We start from the raw sequence: 20,126 nt of genomic DNA on the forward strand, positions 1-20,126 counted from the left end.
CTGTGAGTTTCTGTCACTTTTTTGGTCTGCTGGGTACTTCTGGGTTTTCCAAGTAGTTATAGAGAATATAACAGGGAATAGGTCAAAAAGAAGTGTCTCTTACTATACATAGGAGTAAATCTCTTTTTAATCTGACATGTTGAATGGACCATGCAAAATATATGCAGTATTGTGGAAATCACATGCATATAGCATATACAATCATCTGGGTCCGGGGTCTGCAGACTAGCCCACAGGTCATATTTGGCCTGCTATCTGTTATTGCAAATAAAGTTTTTTTGGGATGAAGTTATACCTCTTCATTTATGTATTGTCTAAGAGTGCAGCATTGAGGCTACAAGGACAGAGTTGAGTCGTTTCCATAGAGACTGTGGTGTACAAAGCCTAAAATAGTTATGATCTGACTTTTAAGAAAAAAGTTGCTGACCTCAGAACTCATAAGGTCTTCAGAGACAATAGCAAGGACATTTCTTGACAGTGATAATAACAGTAATAAGAATAACAGCAACAGCAAATAGCATTTATGGTGGTCTAGCTTATGCTAGGAGCTGGACTAAGTGCTTTACGTGCATTATCTCAATTAATTTTCATAATTCTTTTTTTTAAGATTTTATTTATTTATTCATGAGAGATACAGAGAGATAGAGAGGCAGAGACACAGGCAGAGGGAGAAGCAGGCTCCATGCAGGGAGCCTGATGTGGGACTTGATCCCGGGACTCCAGGATCACGCCTTGGGCCAGAGGCAGGTGCTAAACCACTGAACCACCCAGGGATCCCCCCTAATTCTTTTTTTTAAGTTTGTCTTTTTTTTTTTTCTTTTTTTTTTTTTTTTTTTAGTAATCTCTACACCCAATGTGGGGCTCAAACTCATGACCCTGAGATCAAGGGTCCCATGCTCTTCTGCTGAGCCAGCCAGGTGCCCCTTAATTCTTTTTTAAAATCCCATAGTATTATTATTATGGAAACTAAGGAGGTTAAATAACTTGAATGAGAGTCAGACACCTAGCAAAGGTCAGAACCAGGGTTTAAACCCAAGCAGCCTGACAACTACAGAACCTTCTTTTAACCATCCTGCTGCATTGTCCTTAATAGCCTTGTAATCTCAGGAAGGAGAGGGAGCTGACAAATGTGAAAGTGCTATGAACATGGAAACATAACGAGACTGATTTTCTGCTCTTGAGGGACAAGTGTTCTTTCTTTCAGAGAGCTGCTCTGAGGGCCTATAAATGAATTCTGCTGGTACTACTGTTGCTCAGAACACTTCCAGAATTCCCTTTTGACTATTGTCTTGAAAGCTTGGAACAGCAGATTTGATTGAATATTTCTAGTGATAAAAAAAAAGAATATTTCTAGTGATAGTAGGTTTTCATGGTCAGCAGTTGGTTTTAACATCTGAAATAGCCAAGAGTCATTCAGAATCAAATCCAGTGAAAAATATGAGTCATCAAGATCATATTGATATGGACCAAAAGCTGTGTGAGACTCTAAGACCAGATTTTATTGTGTGGATTATAAGCAATAATGCCTCATGTCTGCTAAGTACCATATGGCTTACCAAGAACTTACACATAAGTCATTTCTTTTAACCCTCACAACATCTCTGGACTAGACAGGGCAGACATCATGAATTATGGGAAATGGTTACAAATATATATACTTCAAACATAGAAACACTAAATATAATATGTTTATAAAAACATGAATAAATACCCAAGTACCCACCACCCAGATTTAAAAGGTCTTAGCATTCTCCACTCTTGCCCAGACATTGCTTAGGTGCCCCCTTCCCTCCCTCCTGCCACCAGTCCTCCTCAGAGATGGCCTCTGCAGTGATACAAGGTCATTCTCTCATCTTTTTTACTTGTAAAAATGTTCACATACATACCCACAAAGCAGAAATGTTCTGGTTTTGTGTAGCTATGACATTTGTGAATGGTGTTTCTACTGTATATGGACTTTGCAGCTTGCCTTTTTCATGCAACAGTTTATTTTTGAGGTTTATCCTTGTAGGTGGGTATAGATCTATTAACCTTGTACACTGCTCTTGTCTGAATAAGGCACAGGTTATCTGCTTCAATAGTAGTCAGTACTAATACTAATGATGGATTCTTGATGACTTGTACATTTTTGCAATTACTAACGGTGTTGCAGAGAGCATTTTTAAATATATATCCTTTTTTTAAAAAGATTTTATTTATTTATTCATAGAGAAAGAGAGAGGCAGAGGGAGAAGCAGGCTTCTATGTAGGGAGACCGACGCGGTACTCGATCCTGAGTCCCTAGGATCATGCTCCGGGCCGAAGGCAGCACTAAACCGCTGAGCCACCTGGGCTGCCCTTAAACATATATCCTTGTGCAAGAGTCAGAGATTCTCCAGTTTCATTCTTAGAAGTGACATTGTTGGATCATTGGGTATTCCATCTCTCCATCCTTACTAAGGATTACCAAGTGCTTTCCAGTATTATGCCAGTTTATGTGCTGACATTTCACTTCCCGTTTCTTTCAGCCTCTTCAGTACTTTGCACTGCCAGACTTGGTCCTCTTCACCAAATGGATAGGTGTGGAGTGGTACTTCATTGTTGCTTTAACTTGTATTTCACTGTTGCCTAGAGGAGCCCAGCATCTTTTCAGATGCTTGTTTGCATTTGGGCTTCTGCTTTTTTTTTTTTTTTTATTTAAGATTTTTATTTAATTATTCTTGAGAGAGACAGAGAGAGAGACACAGGCAGAGGGAGAAGCAGGCTCCACCCTGGGAGCCCGATATGAGACTCGATCCCAGGTCTCCAGGATCATGCCCCAGGACATGGCAGGTGCTAAACCGCTGAGCCACCCGGGCTGCCCTAGGACTTCTGCTTTTGAGCTTGCTTATGTCCCTCACTCTTTTTTTCTGTTATTTGGCTTTCTTTCTTTTTTTTTTTTTTTAATACTTATTTGTGGACATTGTTGAAGATTCTGCTTCTTCATCTTTTAAGTGTTACATACTTTACAGATGTTTTCTTCCAGTCGATAGCTTGGATTTTGCTTTGCTTATGGAGCCTTTTTTTTCCCCCCATAAAGATGTTATTGATTTCAACTTAGCCTAATTAATTCTTGTATCTCCAGTTTGGTCTTTAATAGGTCTTGGGTTTAATTTTCAAACTGTGTGAAAAAAGTCTTAGTTTGTCACCTTCCATATGGATAATTAATTGCTACAGCACTGTTTGGTGATTCATCCATTCTTTATCTTTTTTATACTGATTATTAATCTACCTTCATTATAGAGCAAAGTCTCATTTCATCATGGGTCTGTCCCGGGCTCTCCATTCCACTGGTCTGGGGACCCCTGGGTGGCGCAGCGGTTTGGCGCCTGCCTTTGGCCCAGGCACGATCCTGGAGACCCCGGATCGAGTCCCACTCCGGGCTCCCGGTGCATGGAGCCTGCTTCTCTCTCTCTCTCTGTGACTATCATAAATAAATTAAAAAAAAAAAAAGAATCCATTCCACTGGTCTGTATTTCTGTCTCTAAGCCAATACCACACTGTTATAATTGTGATTTAATGAAGCAGGTAAGGAAGAGCAGATTCTTCCATCAGACCACACAGGTTTCTGCTTCCATGGCCTATTAGCTTTGTACCTTTGAATGAGTTACTTACCTTCCCTATTCCTTAGAGTTCATATCTGTAAGTAGATTATAATAGTACCTACCTCATAGGGTTGTTGAGGATTAAGTAATATACTTAGAGCATTATTAATGTAATATGTAATATAATATACTTACAACAATGCCTGGCATATGGAAAGCTCAGTAAGCGTGAGCTGTTTATTACTATCCTCACTTTAATGATCTCTCTCTTAAGTCTTTTTTTAAAGTTGTATTTATTTAAGTAACCTCCATATCCATCATGGAACTCAGACTAATGACCCCAAGATCGAGAGTCCCATGCTCCTCTGACTGAGCCCGCCGGCCACCCTTATCTTTTAAGTCTTTATATATGGAAAAAGATAATCTTTTTTATGTTCTTTTTAAAATTGTCTTGGTTGTTCATCTTTACTCTTTATTAATTTTATTTTTTAAAATATTTTATTTATTTATTCATGAGAGACATACAGAGAGAGAGAGAGAGAGGTAGAGGCACAGGCAGAGGGAGAAGCAGGCTCCATGCAGGGAGCTTAATGTGGGACTCTATCTCGGGACTCCAGGATCAGGCCCTGGGCTGAAGGTGGCGCTAGACCGCTGAGCCACCCAGGGACCCCCACTCTTTCTTAATTTTAGTATCAACTTTCAAGTTCCACATCAAAGCCTACTAGGATTTTTATTTATTTATTTTAAAGATGTTATTTATTTATTCATGAGAGACACAGAGAGAGAGAGGCAGAGACATAGACAGAGGGAGAAGCAGGCTTCATGCAGGGAGCCTGATGTGGGATTCGATCCCGGGGCTCCAGGATCATGCCCTGAGCCAAAGGCAGATGCTCAACCGCTGAGCCACATATGCGTCCCCTACTGGGATTTTTAATGCCGACTTTTTACTTTAGATTGGAGGAAATTGTCATGTCTGTGATACTGTGAGTCATCCCATCCATGAATTTGATTGATATATCTTGTGATATCTTGATGAGCATGAAAGAGAGAGAGAGAATGGGAAGAATTAGGTCATGAGGTAACGAGGAGAGCCTAGGGCCTTGCAGGCTATGCCCATAAAAGCTTTACATTCTCATTCCAGTGGAGGTGAGAAGCTGCTGGCTTTCAGTGAGGGTGATATGACCACACTAACTTCTTAATGGAATCCCTCTGGTTCTTTGTGTGCTGCCTTTGGGGAAGAAAGGGAGTATATGTATGTGTGCGTGCGTGTGTATGCACTTATATTTTCAAGAAGATATAATGGAAAAATAAATCCAAAACTAATAAAAAGTGATTACCTATAGTGGGATGGAGGAAACAGTGTGGAAACAAAATGCTTCTGTGAATTTACTTTGTTATACAATTTTAACTTTAGAACCATGTAAATATTCTATATAATTAAACACGCACATACACATAAGTAAATCAAAAAGGAACAAAGCAATTCCCAGAATTTTAAAACATACTGAAACAAACTTAAGTTCATAGCCATGACTACATAGAGAAAAACATTGTTTAAAGTAACTTTATTTTTTTTTAAGATTTATTTATTTATTTATTCATGAGAGACACAGAGTGTGTGTCAGAGACACAGGCAGAGGGAGAAGCAGGCTCCATGCAGGGAGCCCAACGTGGAACTCGATTCCGGGACTCCAGGATCACACCCTGGGCTGAAGGCGGCGCTAAACTGCTGAGCAACCTGGGCTGTCCTTAGAGTAACTTTAAAATACAGTATTTTGACTGTTAATCCCCAGTGGGATGCATTCTAAGGACTCAGCTGCTAGAAGATTCAAAACCTGCATTCAGTAGTCTTACTGTAAGTGGCAGGTTTAGAATTCTTATGTTGAAACTATTATAGCTACATTGAGAGATAAAGCAAGTTACTATGACAGTGTCGTTAGGAATCATGATCAATGTGAAAGAAAAGATTACAGATATAGAAAATGAAATAAAAGGGATGCCTGGGTGGCTCAGTCAGGTAAGTGTCTCCCTTCAGCCCAGGTCATGATCCTAGGGTCCTGGGATTGAGCCCCTCATTGGGCTTCCTGCTCAGCGGGGGAACCTGCTTCTCCATCTCCCGTTCCCTCTTCCCCCGCTCAAATAATAAATGAATGAATGAATGAATGAATGAATGAATGAATAAATAAATAAATAAATAAATAAATAAATAAATATCTCAAAAAAAAAAAAAGAAAAGCCCTTTAATTTGAGAATGGAAATATAGGGATCCCTGGGTGGCGCAGCGGTTTGGTGCCTGCCTTTGGCCCAGGGCGCGATCCTGGAGACCCGGGATCGAATCCCACATCGGGCTCCCGGTGCATGGAGCCTGCTTCTCCCTCTGCCTGTGTCTCTGCCTCTCTCTCTCTCTCTCTCTCTGTGACTATCATTAATAAAAAAAAATAAAAATAATAAAAAAAATAAAAAATAAATAAATAAAATTTAAAAAAAAAGAGAATGGAAATATAAATATCAATATGGATTTAGGACATTTTTAACCTTAAAAATATATTTCTCATGTTATTTACTGAAAAGTTAGAAGCAGTGAGCAGCAAGAATAGATGGCATTTAGCATTCCCAGTGCCCAAGTTGTGGGCTCTGTTTTTTCCTGGCTAAAAGGAACAGAGGCTTCTTGGCGAAATAGCTGACTCTCTGTCTATAGCAAGATATGCACATCATAGGTCTAGGATATAGTCTGCTGGAGAATGAGGGATTGTGTCAGGAGGACTTGGGAGCCAAAGGATTCTCCTAGACTAACAATAGAACAATTGGGACATCAAGAATAATGACTGCAGTGAATTGAAAACACATCCAGGGATCCCTGGGTGGCGCAGCGGTTTGGCGCCTGCCTTTGGCCCAGGGCGCGATCCTGGAGACCCGGGATCAAATCCCACATCGGGCTCCCGGTGCATGGAGCCTGCTTCTCCCACTGCCTATGTCTCTGCCTCTCTCTCTCTCTGTGACTATCAAAAATAAATAAACATTTAAAAAAAAAAAAAAAAAAAAAAAAAAAAAAAAAAGAAAACACATCCAATATATAAAAATTCATGCATGTATAATGAGGGTAAGGGAAGGAACTCACTGGTCATGTACTTGGGTTGTTAGAGCATTAACTCAATTTGAAAACTAGTGAAGGCAAAAATCATGCCTTTATCCTGCCTTTCCTGTATAAATTATATCTTTGCAAAATCCAAGGGTTAATGAGAGAGTGGACTTCTTCATAGAATTCTAGTTAGTAGCTGAGGAAGGATTACTAGAATGAGAAAAGTGCTGTTTTGCCACTCCAATGAGAAAATGGACCTAAGGAGCAACCACAGAGTGCTAAGACAGTGGGGGAAATACAATGGAGGGATCAGGCTGGCACAATCTGAAGCCACAGACGGTCTTGACATTGTTAAAAGTGTGGCAGCCAGCTGTGATGTGCCTCATGATGTGAGGTAATGGGATGTCCCAGCACCACTTGAGAAGTGTTCTTTCCTAAAAATTTGAACATGGTTTCAACCAAGCCTAACATGAATCTGTCAGTTCCCAGAAAGTACAAGAATCAGAGGAACAAATCAAAGATAACCTTGAGGAGACATCCGTCAAATCTAAAATGTGGGATAATTTATAGGATAAATGACCTAGTTTCTCAGAAAAAAAAAAAAAAATGGTGGCATGTAAGAGGAAAACCTGTCCTATAAAAAGGAGAGATTTAAGTGATGTAACCAAAACAAACCAAAAAAGGATCACTCTGGCTTTGGAACCAAACAACGTGAGAGTTCATCCATGCGGTGCACAACAAGCCAATAAAAACTGACATGGGCTTTTGCCTTGAAGAAGATAGGATGTTTATTGGTGTGGTGCCACCCAGGAGAGTAGGGAGCTAATGCTCAAAATCCCTGACTCCCTTATGACTTAACAAGCGGGGGTTTTTAAAGGGTAAAATTCAAGGTAAGGGTCTCAGGGTCTTGGATCATGCTGATTGATTAGGGTTAGGTCAACTATAACATTTCCTTTTCTTTTCTTTTCTTTCTTTTTCTTTTTCTTTTTTTTTTTTAAGATTTTATTTATTTGTGAGAGACAAACACAGAGAAGCAGAGGGAGAAGTAGTACTTGATCCCAGGACTCCAGGATCACGGCCTGGGTCGAAGGCAGACTTTCAACCGCTGAGCCACCCAGGTGTCCCAACATTTCCTTTCTTGATCATCTCTCTTCTGGCATCTCCCTGTGTGGTTTCTGTGTGATTGTAGTGAGGTGGTCATTCTGCTTCAGGGATCTGATCGTTCCACTTTAGGGGCCTAGAGCTGTAAAACATTCTTAGCAGATTGCATCAGCAGTGTCATCTCAAGGGTATAAAGGCAAAAGTTCTACATCCTGTGACTGTCACTGAACTGCAAGTTATTATTATTTTTTCATGCAAACACAGCGCATTATGTTTGTTATCTCAGGCAGAACATCATCCCACAGACTTTTTGAGAGGCAAGTTTATGTTTTTCCCTAAGGCACCTTTACAGGTTTTTAAAACATTAAGTAAGGGCTACATGCCTCTGGTCAGAGGCAGTTAGAAGCCATATGTCTAAATTGTGGGGCTGGGGGGGGGGGCTTGCATTCCTGGTTTCAGCTGTTGGGTTAGGAATAAATCATAGAAGATCAAGGATGAAAGCAGGGAGAACAGTCAAGAAGCTATTACAATATCTTAAGTGAGATTCTAGACAAGGTTGATAACAAGATGATGTTGGAGTCTGGGTATACATGGAAGGTAGTGCTGACAAGACTTGCTAATAGATAGTTAAGACATGAAGTTTCAGAAAAGAATCCAGAGTGACTCCAGGTTTCTGGCCTCAGTATCTGGAACAGTAGAGTTGCCATTTAGTAAAATGGGGAAGATGGAGGGAGAAGCAGATTTGTCAGAAAAGTTCCATTCTGAGCTCCACATCTTCAGCCCGATATTTTGAAGAACCCCAAGGAATTGCAAAGGAAGCAGTTGGATATAGGGGGAGTATGGAGAACTCATCCAGACCTAAGATGTAAATTTGGGAATCCTTGGCATGCAGCTCGTATTTACAGTCATGAGACTGTGAAAACACAAAGGGAGTGAGGGTAGCTAGCTAGTGCAGGGGTCCTGGGACTGAGCCTGGGAGAAATAATGGTGAGATTCCAGGTAACCTGGAGAATCCACAGGTCTGATTGGCCACATCAGTTGCATGTGGCAGGTCAGGGAAGGTGAGGAGTGAGATTTGATCTTTGGATTGAGCAATATGGAGATCATTGATGCGCTTGGGAAGAGCAGTGTCCATAGGCCTAATGGGAAGAGGGTTCATGAGAGCTTGCCTGGGGGAAGAGAAATTAGAAAACCGACTGCTCTTTTGAGGAGTCTGGAAAGGAAAGGAAAAAACTTGAGTATTAGCTGGATGGCAGAGTGATCTAGTGGTGGTTTGCTCAAGAATCTGATTTATTCCTTTGAGAAAATATTTTTGTGACAGGAATCTTCTCCCCCCAACTTTCTATTTTTAACAAATATCAAATGATAGAAAAGGGAGATGCTGTATTCTCTTCACTGACTTAACCCATTGCTATCATCTTGCCTCATTTGCTGTCTCTAAGTATATCAATATATTTCTTAAATTTTCTGAATTGCTTTAAAGTTGCAGACATAAAAGTTGACCCTAAGTACTTGAGCTTATATCTCCTAAAAATAACGATGTTCTCCTATATAATTGCAATATCCTCTTATCCAAGACTTTCAACGTTGATATGAGAATATCCTGTCATATCGTATAGTACAGTTCATATTCTAACCATAGATAACTGCTATTTTAGTGTCAGGTCCAGGAACCAATCAGAGGTCGTGAATTGGTTTTGTTTGTCATATCCCTGAAGGGATTTGCTTTTGAGGATGGGAGAAATTGCACACTCATATGCTGATTTTAAAAACCTAGTAGAAGGTGAAAACTAGTGATGCAGAAGGGAGGAAGTTGCTAGTGATAAACTTGAGAAGGTGAGAGACGATGGGATGTATCCATTGTGGGGGTGACTTTTTTTTTTTTTAAGATTTTATTTATTTATTCATGAGAGACAGAGAAAGAGAGGCAGAGACACAGGCAGAGGGAGAAGCAGGCTCCATGCAGGGAGCCTGATGTGGGACTCAATCCCGGGACTCCAGGATCACGCCCTGGGCTGAAGGCAGCACTAAACCACAGAGCCACCGGGGTTGCCCTGTGGGGGTGACTTTTGATTAAAGGGAGCATGGACACTTTGTTCAGAGTAGCCAGAGAGAAGGCAGAGCCTGTGGGCAGAGGTGGGTGGGTAGATGTGGGAGGAGCTTGAGAAAATTCTCTTTTGATTGCTTTTATTTTCTTGGCGAAATAGGAAGAATCTTATTCAGCTGAGAGGAAGGAAAGGCAAAGAGGTGTTACAGGTTTAAGAAGGTATGAAGTCATTGTATGAGACCTTCATCTTCAAACTAGGGATGAATATCGCTAAGCACACATGAAGACTTAGCTGAGGGTGCACATTTATAGACAGTCTTCAAGGAATCCTTCTGTAGACCCTCAGCTGCTGTGGGTAACACTTCCCAGAAATGAATGTGCCTGAGACAATAGGCTTCCTCCTACTTGGAAGAAAAAGGCATTCCAGTTGTCCTGAACCAGGTGGGCGACTGTTTCAGGGGTTTTCTCTTTTGCCCAATCTCCACTTAATAAAGTTCTGAGAGCATGAAAAAAAGAAAGGAAGAGAGAGAGAGAGAGAGAAAGAAAGAGAGAGAGAGAGAGGAAGGAAGGAAGGAAGGAAGGAAGGAAAGAAAAGAAAAGAAAAGAAAAAAGAAAGAAAAGAAAAAAGAAAGAAAAGAAAAGAAAGAAAAAAGAAAAAGAGGCAGACCCTCACCTGTCCCAAATCTGATTTAAGTAGATCACTCCTTAGGATAGTCCCTGCTTCTTGTGTACTCATTGATTGTATTAGTCCTCTTTTTCCTTGTTGTTCTTAACCCGGCAGGGAAAAATTACTTTCTAGAAGTAGAATGCTCTTCCTAAAGAGCCTTTCACTGCAAATTTCCATAGATCGTGATCCTTGGGGGTTGCCACTTCCTTGTTTCTACTTTGAGCTTTTCCAATGTGTCTCTCTGTTCCTCTTTTCCTTCATCCGTACCTCTCCTCTGTTTTCCTGCCTCCTTGTTGATTATTGCCTCTTCCCTGGTTTTCAGGCTTGGTCACAGTGGTGGGAACAGCTCCTGCATGTCCAGAGGGAAAGACAGAAGATGGTCTCTGCAGTGAAACACCATCAGCACTGGCAAAAGTGGAAATCCCTGAAGGCCTGGCTCAAATATGTGCAGGTCCGCAGAGTGAAGAGGCAGCTGAACGGTGAGCAGGAATGTCCCAGGCTCTAGAGACAAAGGATCCCATCAAAATGTCCACTCTTCTGCCAGTGATGCTAATTTATTAAGGAAAGATAAAAACATATTATGCCACAAATGTTGGAAAAAAAGAGATTGAAGACAAACATACATCATCCTCAATTCACATTTTAAGTTATTTCCTTCTGGTCTTTTCTCCCACACATATTTTTTTTTCAATAGGGTTTAATTATCCTATAAATACTGTGATTATTATGATACGAACAACTTCGGATCTTGCTTTTTTTCCCCCTACAACTAACAACGTTTTCCTGCATCTCTAAGTAGTCTTCATAAATGTTATTTTTTATTATTTTTTTAATGTTCTTTATTATTAATGATTGCATTTGGTACGATGGCCTACCTTAATCTACGTAGCCGTTCTTTGATGGATGTTTGGATTGTTTCTGCTTCTTCCAATTAGGCAACCCCTGTGATTTATGATGTTGATTTTTTTTTAACACTATTCTTGTAGTTTGGTTTCTCAGTTAGTGTTCAGAACTAATAAAATATAGGTCACAGTCCTTGGTACTTTTTGTTACCTTGGTTTCTTGAGCCCTCACAGAAGTGAGTCAAGCAGTGTGCCAGACGCCAGCTGGCTTTCACCTTGGCCTCCCTGCAGAAACCTTCTGGGTTGGTTGCCAGGCCTGTACTGTCTCTCTGGAGAATTTGAATGTGTCTCTTTGAGGATAACGGTGGACACCCCGTGTCTGGTTGCCCAAGTCTGGAAGCTGCAGATATTAAGTTCTTTAGCATGATAAGCTGCAGACTAATGTGCCTCTCATCTCAGCATTTAAATTCCAGGACCAATTTCCTCCCACTTCCTGGACTTAAGTTCATCGGGTCATTGGCTAATTAGTGCAAGTGACCCTGGCAGTTAGGAGGATCTGCCTTTGCCAAAACACCTTTGCTAGCATTGTGACCAAGTTGTAATATTGACTCAGTCTCTAAAGTCCTACCTGAGAGACATCAGTATTAAGAAGCAAAAGTAAAACAGTTGTCTTTGAAAGCAGCAGCTGCCATCCTGCTTCTCAGTAGTCAACTAAAAGCCTCAACACTTTGATATAACTGATTTTGTAGCATCCTCCCTAAAATTCTCTTTCCTTGGAGAGAAGAGGTATAGCTAAGGGCTCCTTTTTTTTTTTTTTTTTTTTTTTTTTTAAAGCTAAGGGCTTCTAAATAACCCTTCCATACCTGAAAAAGCTCTTATTTTAGGCTTCCTTGTAAGAATAGCCTCAAATCTCTGCTGTCAATAGTAGGATATAGCTTATCCTAAAGATGCTTTCAGTTCATCTCTCAGCCTTGCAAGGGGCAGCACGTAGTGATTTTCTCTGTTGCAGAGATGGCTGAGCGATTCCATCGGGTCACTGTGCTCCAGACACACTTCTGTGATTGGCAGTGGGCCTGGGAACGGAAGGAGAGATTGTCTGCCCAGCAGGCCCGGGTGGAGGGGCTAGCCAGGAGGATGACTCTGCGGCGGGCCTTTACTCACTGGAAACACTGTATCCTTTTCAGCTGCCCAGTCCTGTCCACCCCCACAGCCAGGACAGCAGGAGCTCAGGAAGGCAGAGGGTGGGGGTAGATGGGAAACAGTTACTGAACAATACAAGGTGGTCCTGATGTCTGTTGATTTCTTTTTAAAAATTTCTTAACTGGAAGTATGCTTACAAAAATAGTATGTATGATGTACATTTACAGTTTAATGAATAGTAATAAAATGAACAACTATGTACCAAACTTCAAAATTAGAACATTGCTAACACCATGTCTGCTCATCCCTGATTGCATTCCCTTTCCTCCCTCTCAGAGGTAATGCCACTGTCCTGAATTTTATGTTGTCATTTCATTGCTTTTCTCTACCCACTAGGTGGTGGAAATAGGCATGGTGGTCTTTTTTTTTTTTTTTTTTTTTCTTTCCCCAGCTCTAACAATATGATCATGGCTTCCATTTATTGGGCTTTTACCAGGGGCAGACATTATGCATTATCTCTTTAATCCTCATAGCAACCCTGTGGAGTAGATGTCACTGTCCCCCATTTTACAGATGAGGAAACAGAGATTCAGGGGGGGGCTAAACGATTGTCAAAGTCACAGCATGTCATTGGCCGAGCCAGGAGTTTTAAAACTAGGCCTTTGACTCCAGTGTACATGTTCTTAATCACTGCCCCTACTATATTTTTTTCCTTTTTTAAAAATTTTAAATTCAATTTAATTGATTTTTTTAAAGATTTTATTTATTTATTTATAACAGACACTCAGAGAAGGAGAGAGGCAGAGACACAGGCAGAGGGAGAAGCAGGCTCCACGCAGGGAGCCCGACGTGGAACTCAATCCCGGGTCTCCAGGATCCGGCCCTGGGCTGAAGGTGGCGCTTAAACCGCTGAGCCACCTGGGCTGCCCAATTTAATTGATTTAAATTAATTTAAATTCAAATCAAGGGCAGCCCCAGTGGTGCAGCGGTTTAGCGCTGCCTGCAGCCCAGGGTGTGATCCTGGAGACCTGGGATCGAGTCCCACGTCAGGCTCCTTGCATGGAGCCTGCTTCTCCCTCTGCCTGTGTCTCTGCCTCTCTCTGTGTGTGTGTCTCTCATGAATAAATAAATGAAATATTTTTTTAAAATTCAATTCAACAAAAAATAAAATAAAATTAAATTAAATTCAAATAGTGTAACACCCAGTGCTCATCCCATCAAGTGTGCCCCTACTATAATATGTGCCCAGGTGTGTAGATTCAGACTGCCCTAGATGTTCATCCGCATGTTCACTTGTTCAGAAAGCTCTTGCTTTGTTTTAAGCTCCTGCCTAAGTTCTGGAATATGGGGAAACTCAAAGACGAATAGCAGTTCGTTGTCTGTTGGGGTATTCAGACATGAAAATGAGGCTTTACAGTGTGGTGTGGTAAGTGCAATCAGAAAGGTTGTATCAAGTCCTGTGAATGCTGCTGTGCAGATTCAGCTGAGGAGGTGGCACTTGAGCTGACTTTGTCCTAGAAGATGACAAGGTCACCTAGCAGAGAGGCTGGGAAGGGTTTTGGGTGAAACGAATGGTATTTACACAGGCACAGATGAGGAAAAGATCCAAGGACAGCGAAGGGGGTCTTTCATGAGTTGTGGGTGCGTGGACTGCAGTAGGGCAGCACAGGTAGATGCAGGCTGGGGACCAGCTTGTTGAGCCCGACATGCCGTGGTCAGGAGTTTGGACTTTCTCCTGATGGCACTGGGGATCCTCTAGAGGTATTTAAGAAGAGAAGTGATACAGCAGGTTTGTACTTAGAGAACAGATCTAGATTACAGGGGCAAAGCTGGCACAGGGGGAGCAATTATGCCAGACCCCGCCTGTCTGTGTGAGAGCAAGTCAGATGCACTACAGGGCGCTGGGGGCGGGGACAGAAGAGCAGGAGAGATTTCAGAGGAGAGCAGATGGACTTGGCAGCTCATAGATGGAGGGAGTGGGAGGAGAAGGTTTGAAAATAACTCCAAGGCTTTTAGCTGAAACATCTGACTGGGTTGTGGTGCCAAAACAGAGGATGCAGAAAGAGAAGAATGCTTTAGATAGCGTGATTTGGAAATGTTTATTGTAATCTGTGGCAATTTATCTCAACTATTTTTACCGGCCATCAAATGGCACAAGAGGGGAGAAAGGCAAGGCCAGCCTGTTTGATAAGCAACTCGCAGGAGTCATGAGGATGAGACAGGTGGATCTCTGCTCACCTGGCCTGCCTCTTATCCCCCACAGCTGAGACCCTTCGGTAGGTCAGTAGGATCGCAGTGTGCGAGGGTGGGAACATTTTTGAAATGAGAAGCCTTAACTCCCTGGCAGATGTGCTGCTGTGTGCCGAAGAAGCGGCCCAGTGGAAGGTGGCAGAAGATCACAGTAGGTGCAGCTTGTTGGTAAGAGCATGGAAGCTTCATGAGGCTTTTTTCTTTGCAGGAACCACCCAAGTTTTAGTGTTTAATATTTAACAGCACAGTTGGCCAAGGTCCAAGATGTGAAGTTACCATGTTCAAGAAACTAAAGGGAAATGTCACTCTATAAACTCTATAGTATGTGATAAGAAGAACCCACACTTTATAATAGAAAGCCTGTCTACACATAGTAGGTGCTTCAAAAGGCCGTTCTTACCAGGCTTGCTCAGGCATCCATTTTTGGAGTACCCAGGCACACATCATGCTGTTCAAGTGCATCTGGTTATAAGATTAGCTTCATTCATGAAACCCCTGTTCCATTGCAGGTGTCCCTGTTTTCATTTTGGATCAGAAATGGCAATGGTGTGGGATCAGGGAGGTCTGGAGCTATAAGGGAGTCTTGGAGGTGATCTAGTCCTGCATTTTTTTTTTTTTACATGGCGGGCCTCTTTTTTATTTTTTGAAGATTTTACTTTTAAGTGATCTCTACATCCAACATGGGGCTTGAAGTCACAACTCCCAGATCAAGAGTCCTATGCTCTACTGACTGACCCAGCCAGGTGCCCCTTTATTATTTGTTTCTAAGTAACCTCTACCCCACCATGGAACTTGAACTCATGACCCAGGGGCAGGCTCCCTTTTTAATATTGGGAGCCTAGTCTGTAAAATCAATCGAAGTAGAGATGGTGTGGATAAAGCAAGTTCTGAGAGTAGTCCCTGTTGTACTACTGCTTTCCCCTACCCTTACCACATGAGAAGGTCCTCAAACACCTTGAGGAGCCTTTGGGGTTTCATAGAACAATATGAAAGCCCCTAATTGCTTCACTTCTGTCTCAGAAAACTGGAGCCCAGGACATTGAAGAAAAGGCTTTGTTTGGGTCACGTGTGAGGCAGTACTGATGGAGCTGGAGCCAATCCCACATGTCTTTGCCACTACCCCAACTCCCCTACTCACCAAGGCTTCCTTCTCTTCCTTCTAGTCTACTCTTGCAAAACTGCATTTGGAATTGTAGAAGTGTGCACATTGACTGCCCCCCACCCCACAACATGGCTTAAAAAAGAAAACAGACAAACCACCATAAGTTAGAAGTCTCTATTTCTGAGAGGCAAAGTTAATGTTTTTAATAACCTTTGTCCATAGTGTTCCCATCTGGGCCACGAGGATCTCTCCTGGTCAAAGGCAAGGGTGTGTTTGTTCCTGGGCAATATCAGTGCATAGCGGGGAGCAGTTCGTCGGCTACTTATTAAGTGCCTACTGGCTTGCGTCTGGCTCCCAGCTGAATCTGAAAGCAGAGAAACACTCCAGGACACGGGAGCAGCTGTGAACATTCATGACCAGGCCTCTTACTGCTAGACTTGGGCACTGCTCTTCCTTGTACAGACACTGCTAATTTGTTAGCTGGTTGTTCCCTCCTTCTGTTCACAGCATTTCTGTTTTCGAGCCCTAAAAGAAAATGTGACCCATGCTCATCTCCAGCAAATAAGAAGGAATCTCGCTCACCAGCAACGTGACATCACGGTGAGGGCCATCTGTATGAAGGGACCTCTGATGGCCTTTGTCATTTCTTTTAACCTTTGTGCTTGTGCCTTGAGATTTATCCAGATCTTTTATTTTATTTATTTATTTATTTTTTGCTGTCCAGATCTTTTAGATGCCCAAACCTTACTGTCCATTTTCTCTAGTTAGCCATACCAGCTGACAGAGTAACTCTTGGTTTTAACTAGTTTAATCCTGTTTTTTTATCTGTTTGTGAAGAAACTTGATAGTTGACTCAGAGGTCAAGGACTGTGGATTCCAACCCTGACCTAGGGAATACACTTTGAGTCTTGCATTCCAGGCGGCTTCGATTGTGTTTGCACTGTACATCTGTTGTCTTCAGTGGTTGGTTTACCTGAGGGCAACAAACATTCTATCTCTACTTACAGATCATGTTTCTGGGTATAGGAGTATGGGTGTTTTTTTGTTTTTCAGTATGAAAATGTTCAAACATACAGAAAAATATAAAGAACAGTCTAATAAACATCTGTATACTTACCATCTAAATCCAAATATTAGCCAGTTGTTAATATTTACTTTTTTTGCTGAATCGTTTCAAAGTAAATTACAGACATCGTGACACATTACACCTAAACATTCTGGCTTGCATTGCCCAAAAATAACATTTTCCTTCATAACCAAAATATCATTATCATCCCTAACAAAATGAACCATCATTCCCTAATTTTATCCAATACCCAGCCCATATTCAAATTTTCACAGTTGTCCCCAAAAGGTCTTTATAGCTGTTCCTTTTCAAACCAGGATTCGAGGCCTTGTTTTCTTACTGTATTTGGTTATGTCTTGTAAGGCTCTTAATAACAGTTCCACTCCACCCTTCTTTTGTTTAACACATTTATTTTTTAATTGTGGTAAAATACATATAACAAAATTTATCATCTTAACCATAGTTAAGAGTACAGTTTAGTGACATGAAGCACATTCACATTATGCAATCCTCACCATCATCCTTCTCCAGGACTCGTTTCATCTTGCAAAACTGAAATTCTGTCCCCATTAAACATTAAACTTCCCATTCTCCTCCTTTCCCCCACCTCCAGCAGCTGGCAACCACCTTTCTCCTTTCTAGCTGTATGAATTTGACTACTCTTGGGACTTCATATTTACAGTACATGCCCTTTTGTGACTGACTTCTAGTTTACTATATACTTTTTTTTTTTTTTCAATAACACTGATTTTTGGAAAAGGAAGGCCAACTATTTGGCCTCATACAATATTCCATATTCTCGATGTATCTGTTTCCATTTAATGACATTTGACTTTCCTTTTTTTAAATGTTGCTCTTATAAATTAGAGTTTTGATCTAAGGGCATGATTAGATTGAAGTTAAACACTTTTTTTTTTTGCAAGATTACGTCACAGAGCAGTAATTTGTGATAAGATCAATTTTAACTCTCAAAATGGTATTGTTTTCTGTGAGGTCCAGATTAGGAACAGCTTCATTCTGATTCCCAGAGACTGTAAAATCTATCTTTTTGCTTTTTATATTGGCCTAGAATAGCTCTGTATAGCTTAGCCATAACTATTTTGTAAGCCTGTTATACGTTGAGTATTCCAAATTGTATAATTCCACCTTTGAGGAGGCTTATAGTCTCTTGATAGTAAGGATTTGTTAATAGGTTAAGAGAGCATTTTACCTTCTGCCTTAAACTTCTATTTCTTTTCTGTCTTGCTTCAGCTACTACACAGGTTCTGGAACCTCTGGCAGTCTCGGATTGAGCAGAGGGAAGAGAGAGAGCAGCTTCCCTCACTGTGTGCTGCCTGGGCCCACTGCAGGTAGGGACCTTGGCCTTCTCCTTAGGCTCTCCAGGGATTTAGTCACTGTTCTCTAGGAAAGAGCACTTACCCTTCCACTCATTACTAGGCAGATTCAAAAAGGTCCCGCTATAAACCAGTGGTTCCTAAGCTTATGTTTTCCTTTTGGCTGATCAGATGAGAGATCAAATAAAGATGATTGTACTGGTTCTTGGTCACCATAGTTTGAAGTATGTGCCCGCTGGTCCCCTGCCTCAATCCTTTAGGCTTTAGTGATGTTCACATCTTAGAATTCAAGCATCGATAGTGTCAAAAAGAAGTCTCAGGCAGGTTGGGTATTTATGGCTTGGTCTTGAAGAGTGTAGAGTCTCCTGAATTGCAAATAAAAGCACCACATGTCTATGAGGAAAACTCAGTGTATAGGAAAGTAGATATAAAGTGAAAAATAAAAGTTGCCTGGATCCCTCCCGCTGATCACTTAGGCTTATTCTTCAGAGGTAACCACTCTTCACTTTATTGCTGCCAGAAATGTTCAATATACCCTCCTCCCACCTAATGATATAATCAATTTAATTTACATAGTTATAGGTCCCATTTTGGAGTCCTTTTTTTAACGAGTCAGTGAAAATCTCAATATTTAATTAAATTTGGAGTTATCAGGGTCTATCATTATTCTAAATCCTGGTTTACAGAACTGAATGTGGTTCTCACTCTCATATCACTATTAGAAAGGAGCTTGTCACAGACCCAGGTGGTCCCACACAAGGCTCAGAGTTTCGTCATAAAACCAGCAAGTTCAGGATAGTTAGAAGATTTTATACATACTACCTTAATTAAGTTCCAGAGACATGGTGCTTGGTGGTCTAATTAGGTTTATAAGAGAGTTGTCAAAATTTGGGGCAGGCCATAGCTCCAAATAGGGGCTGACAGATTTTGCATTGAATAATAGGTTCTTACTTCCCTGTTTCCTAGAGTAAAACCAGTGAGGTGCCTTTAACGCTGAAGATGTAACTGCACTCAGATTTTCTGGCCTTAAAAACAAACATTTTAAAAACTCTAAACCTGAAAGTACAACAGGCAGTATGTGTTATGTGTTTGATTTCAGAATGACATTGCTACGCAAGTGTATCAAATCATGGTTACAGTATACTCAGAAGAGGCGGTACAAGCAGGTAAGTAATTCATAGCAGGTGGCTCCACAGGCTGACATTCTTGGACCCATTTGTTCTGGAGAGATTCTCGGAAAAGACCTATGCTAAGAGGTCGTGGTAGTCTAATTTGGAAGAGAGGCTGCTGTGAAAAGCTCTAAAGTATTTCCCCAGATCCCTTTAGTGATATCAGAAAGTCTGCATAAGCCCCATTCCTTCATCTGCTGTGAAAATGCAGGTGCTTTCTGAGAATGATGAGCTCTTACTAGCCATTCCATTCACATCATTACTCACGTACTATATTAGTTAGCCAGCCATCAGGAAATACTGAGAAAAGTACAGAACATAAGTGCCATGTTCTCACACTGAACAGTGAGACAGGTACCCACAGCAGGTGGGAGGACATGGGGATCAGTCTGGTGAATTAGTAAAGGCAGATTGAGAAAGGATTCAATTCCATTTTTTTTTTTAAGTTTTATTTATTTAAGTAATCTCTACACCTGACATGGGGCTCAAACTCAACGACCCTGAAGAGTCGCATGTTCTTCTGGCTGAACCAGCCACCAGCCATGTGCCCTGGATTCAGTTCCATTAAAAAAGACTCATTGAAAAAAAAAAAAAAAGACTCATTGAGGGACGCCTGGGTGGCTCAGTGGTGGAGCGTCTGCCTTTGGCCCAGGACGTGATCCTGGAGTCCTGGGATCGAGTCCTACATCGGGCTCCCTGCATGGAGCCTGCTTCTCCCTCTGCCTCTGTCTCTCTCTCTCTCTCTCTCTCTCTGTGTTTCTCATGA

General features: G+C 41.4%; 1 protein-coding gene across 9 annotated transcripts in view; it reads left to right on the top strand.

Annotated features, from left to right (window-relative positions):
* Nucleotides 1-20,126, top strand: part of SFI1 (SFI1 centrin binding protein) — a 99,250-nt gene that overhangs the window by 50,226 nt on the left and 28,898 nt on the right. For all 9 annotated transcript variants that reach the window (XR_005379401.1, XR_005379402.1, XM_038575700.1 and 6 more), the window contains 6 exons: nucleotides 10,780-10,936; nucleotides 12,309-12,470; nucleotides 14,787-14,857; nucleotides 16,299-16,391; nucleotides 18,109-18,206; nucleotides 19,291-19,357. Coding sequence is in view for 7 of the 9 variants with exons in the window: in XM_038575700.1 (XP_038431628.1) it covers nucleotides 10,780-10,936; nucleotides 12,309-12,470; nucleotides 14,787-14,857; nucleotides 16,299-16,391; nucleotides 18,109-18,206; nucleotides 19,291-19,357 (648 nt within the window). In the remaining 2 variants the exon portion in view is untranslated. The remainder of the gene's footprint in view (nucleotides 1-10,779; nucleotides 10,937-12,308; nucleotides 12,471-14,786; nucleotides 14,858-16,298; nucleotides 16,392-18,108; nucleotides 18,207-19,290; nucleotides 19,358-20,126) is intronic.

This window comes from Canis lupus, chromosome 26, assembly GCF_011100685.1.
Source record: "Canis lupus familiaris isolate Mischka breed German Shepherd chromosome 26, alternate assembly UU_Cfam_GSD_1.0, whole genome shotgun sequence".
Taxonomy (NCBI): Eukaryota; Metazoa; Chordata; class Mammalia; order Carnivora; family Canidae; genus Canis; species Canis lupus.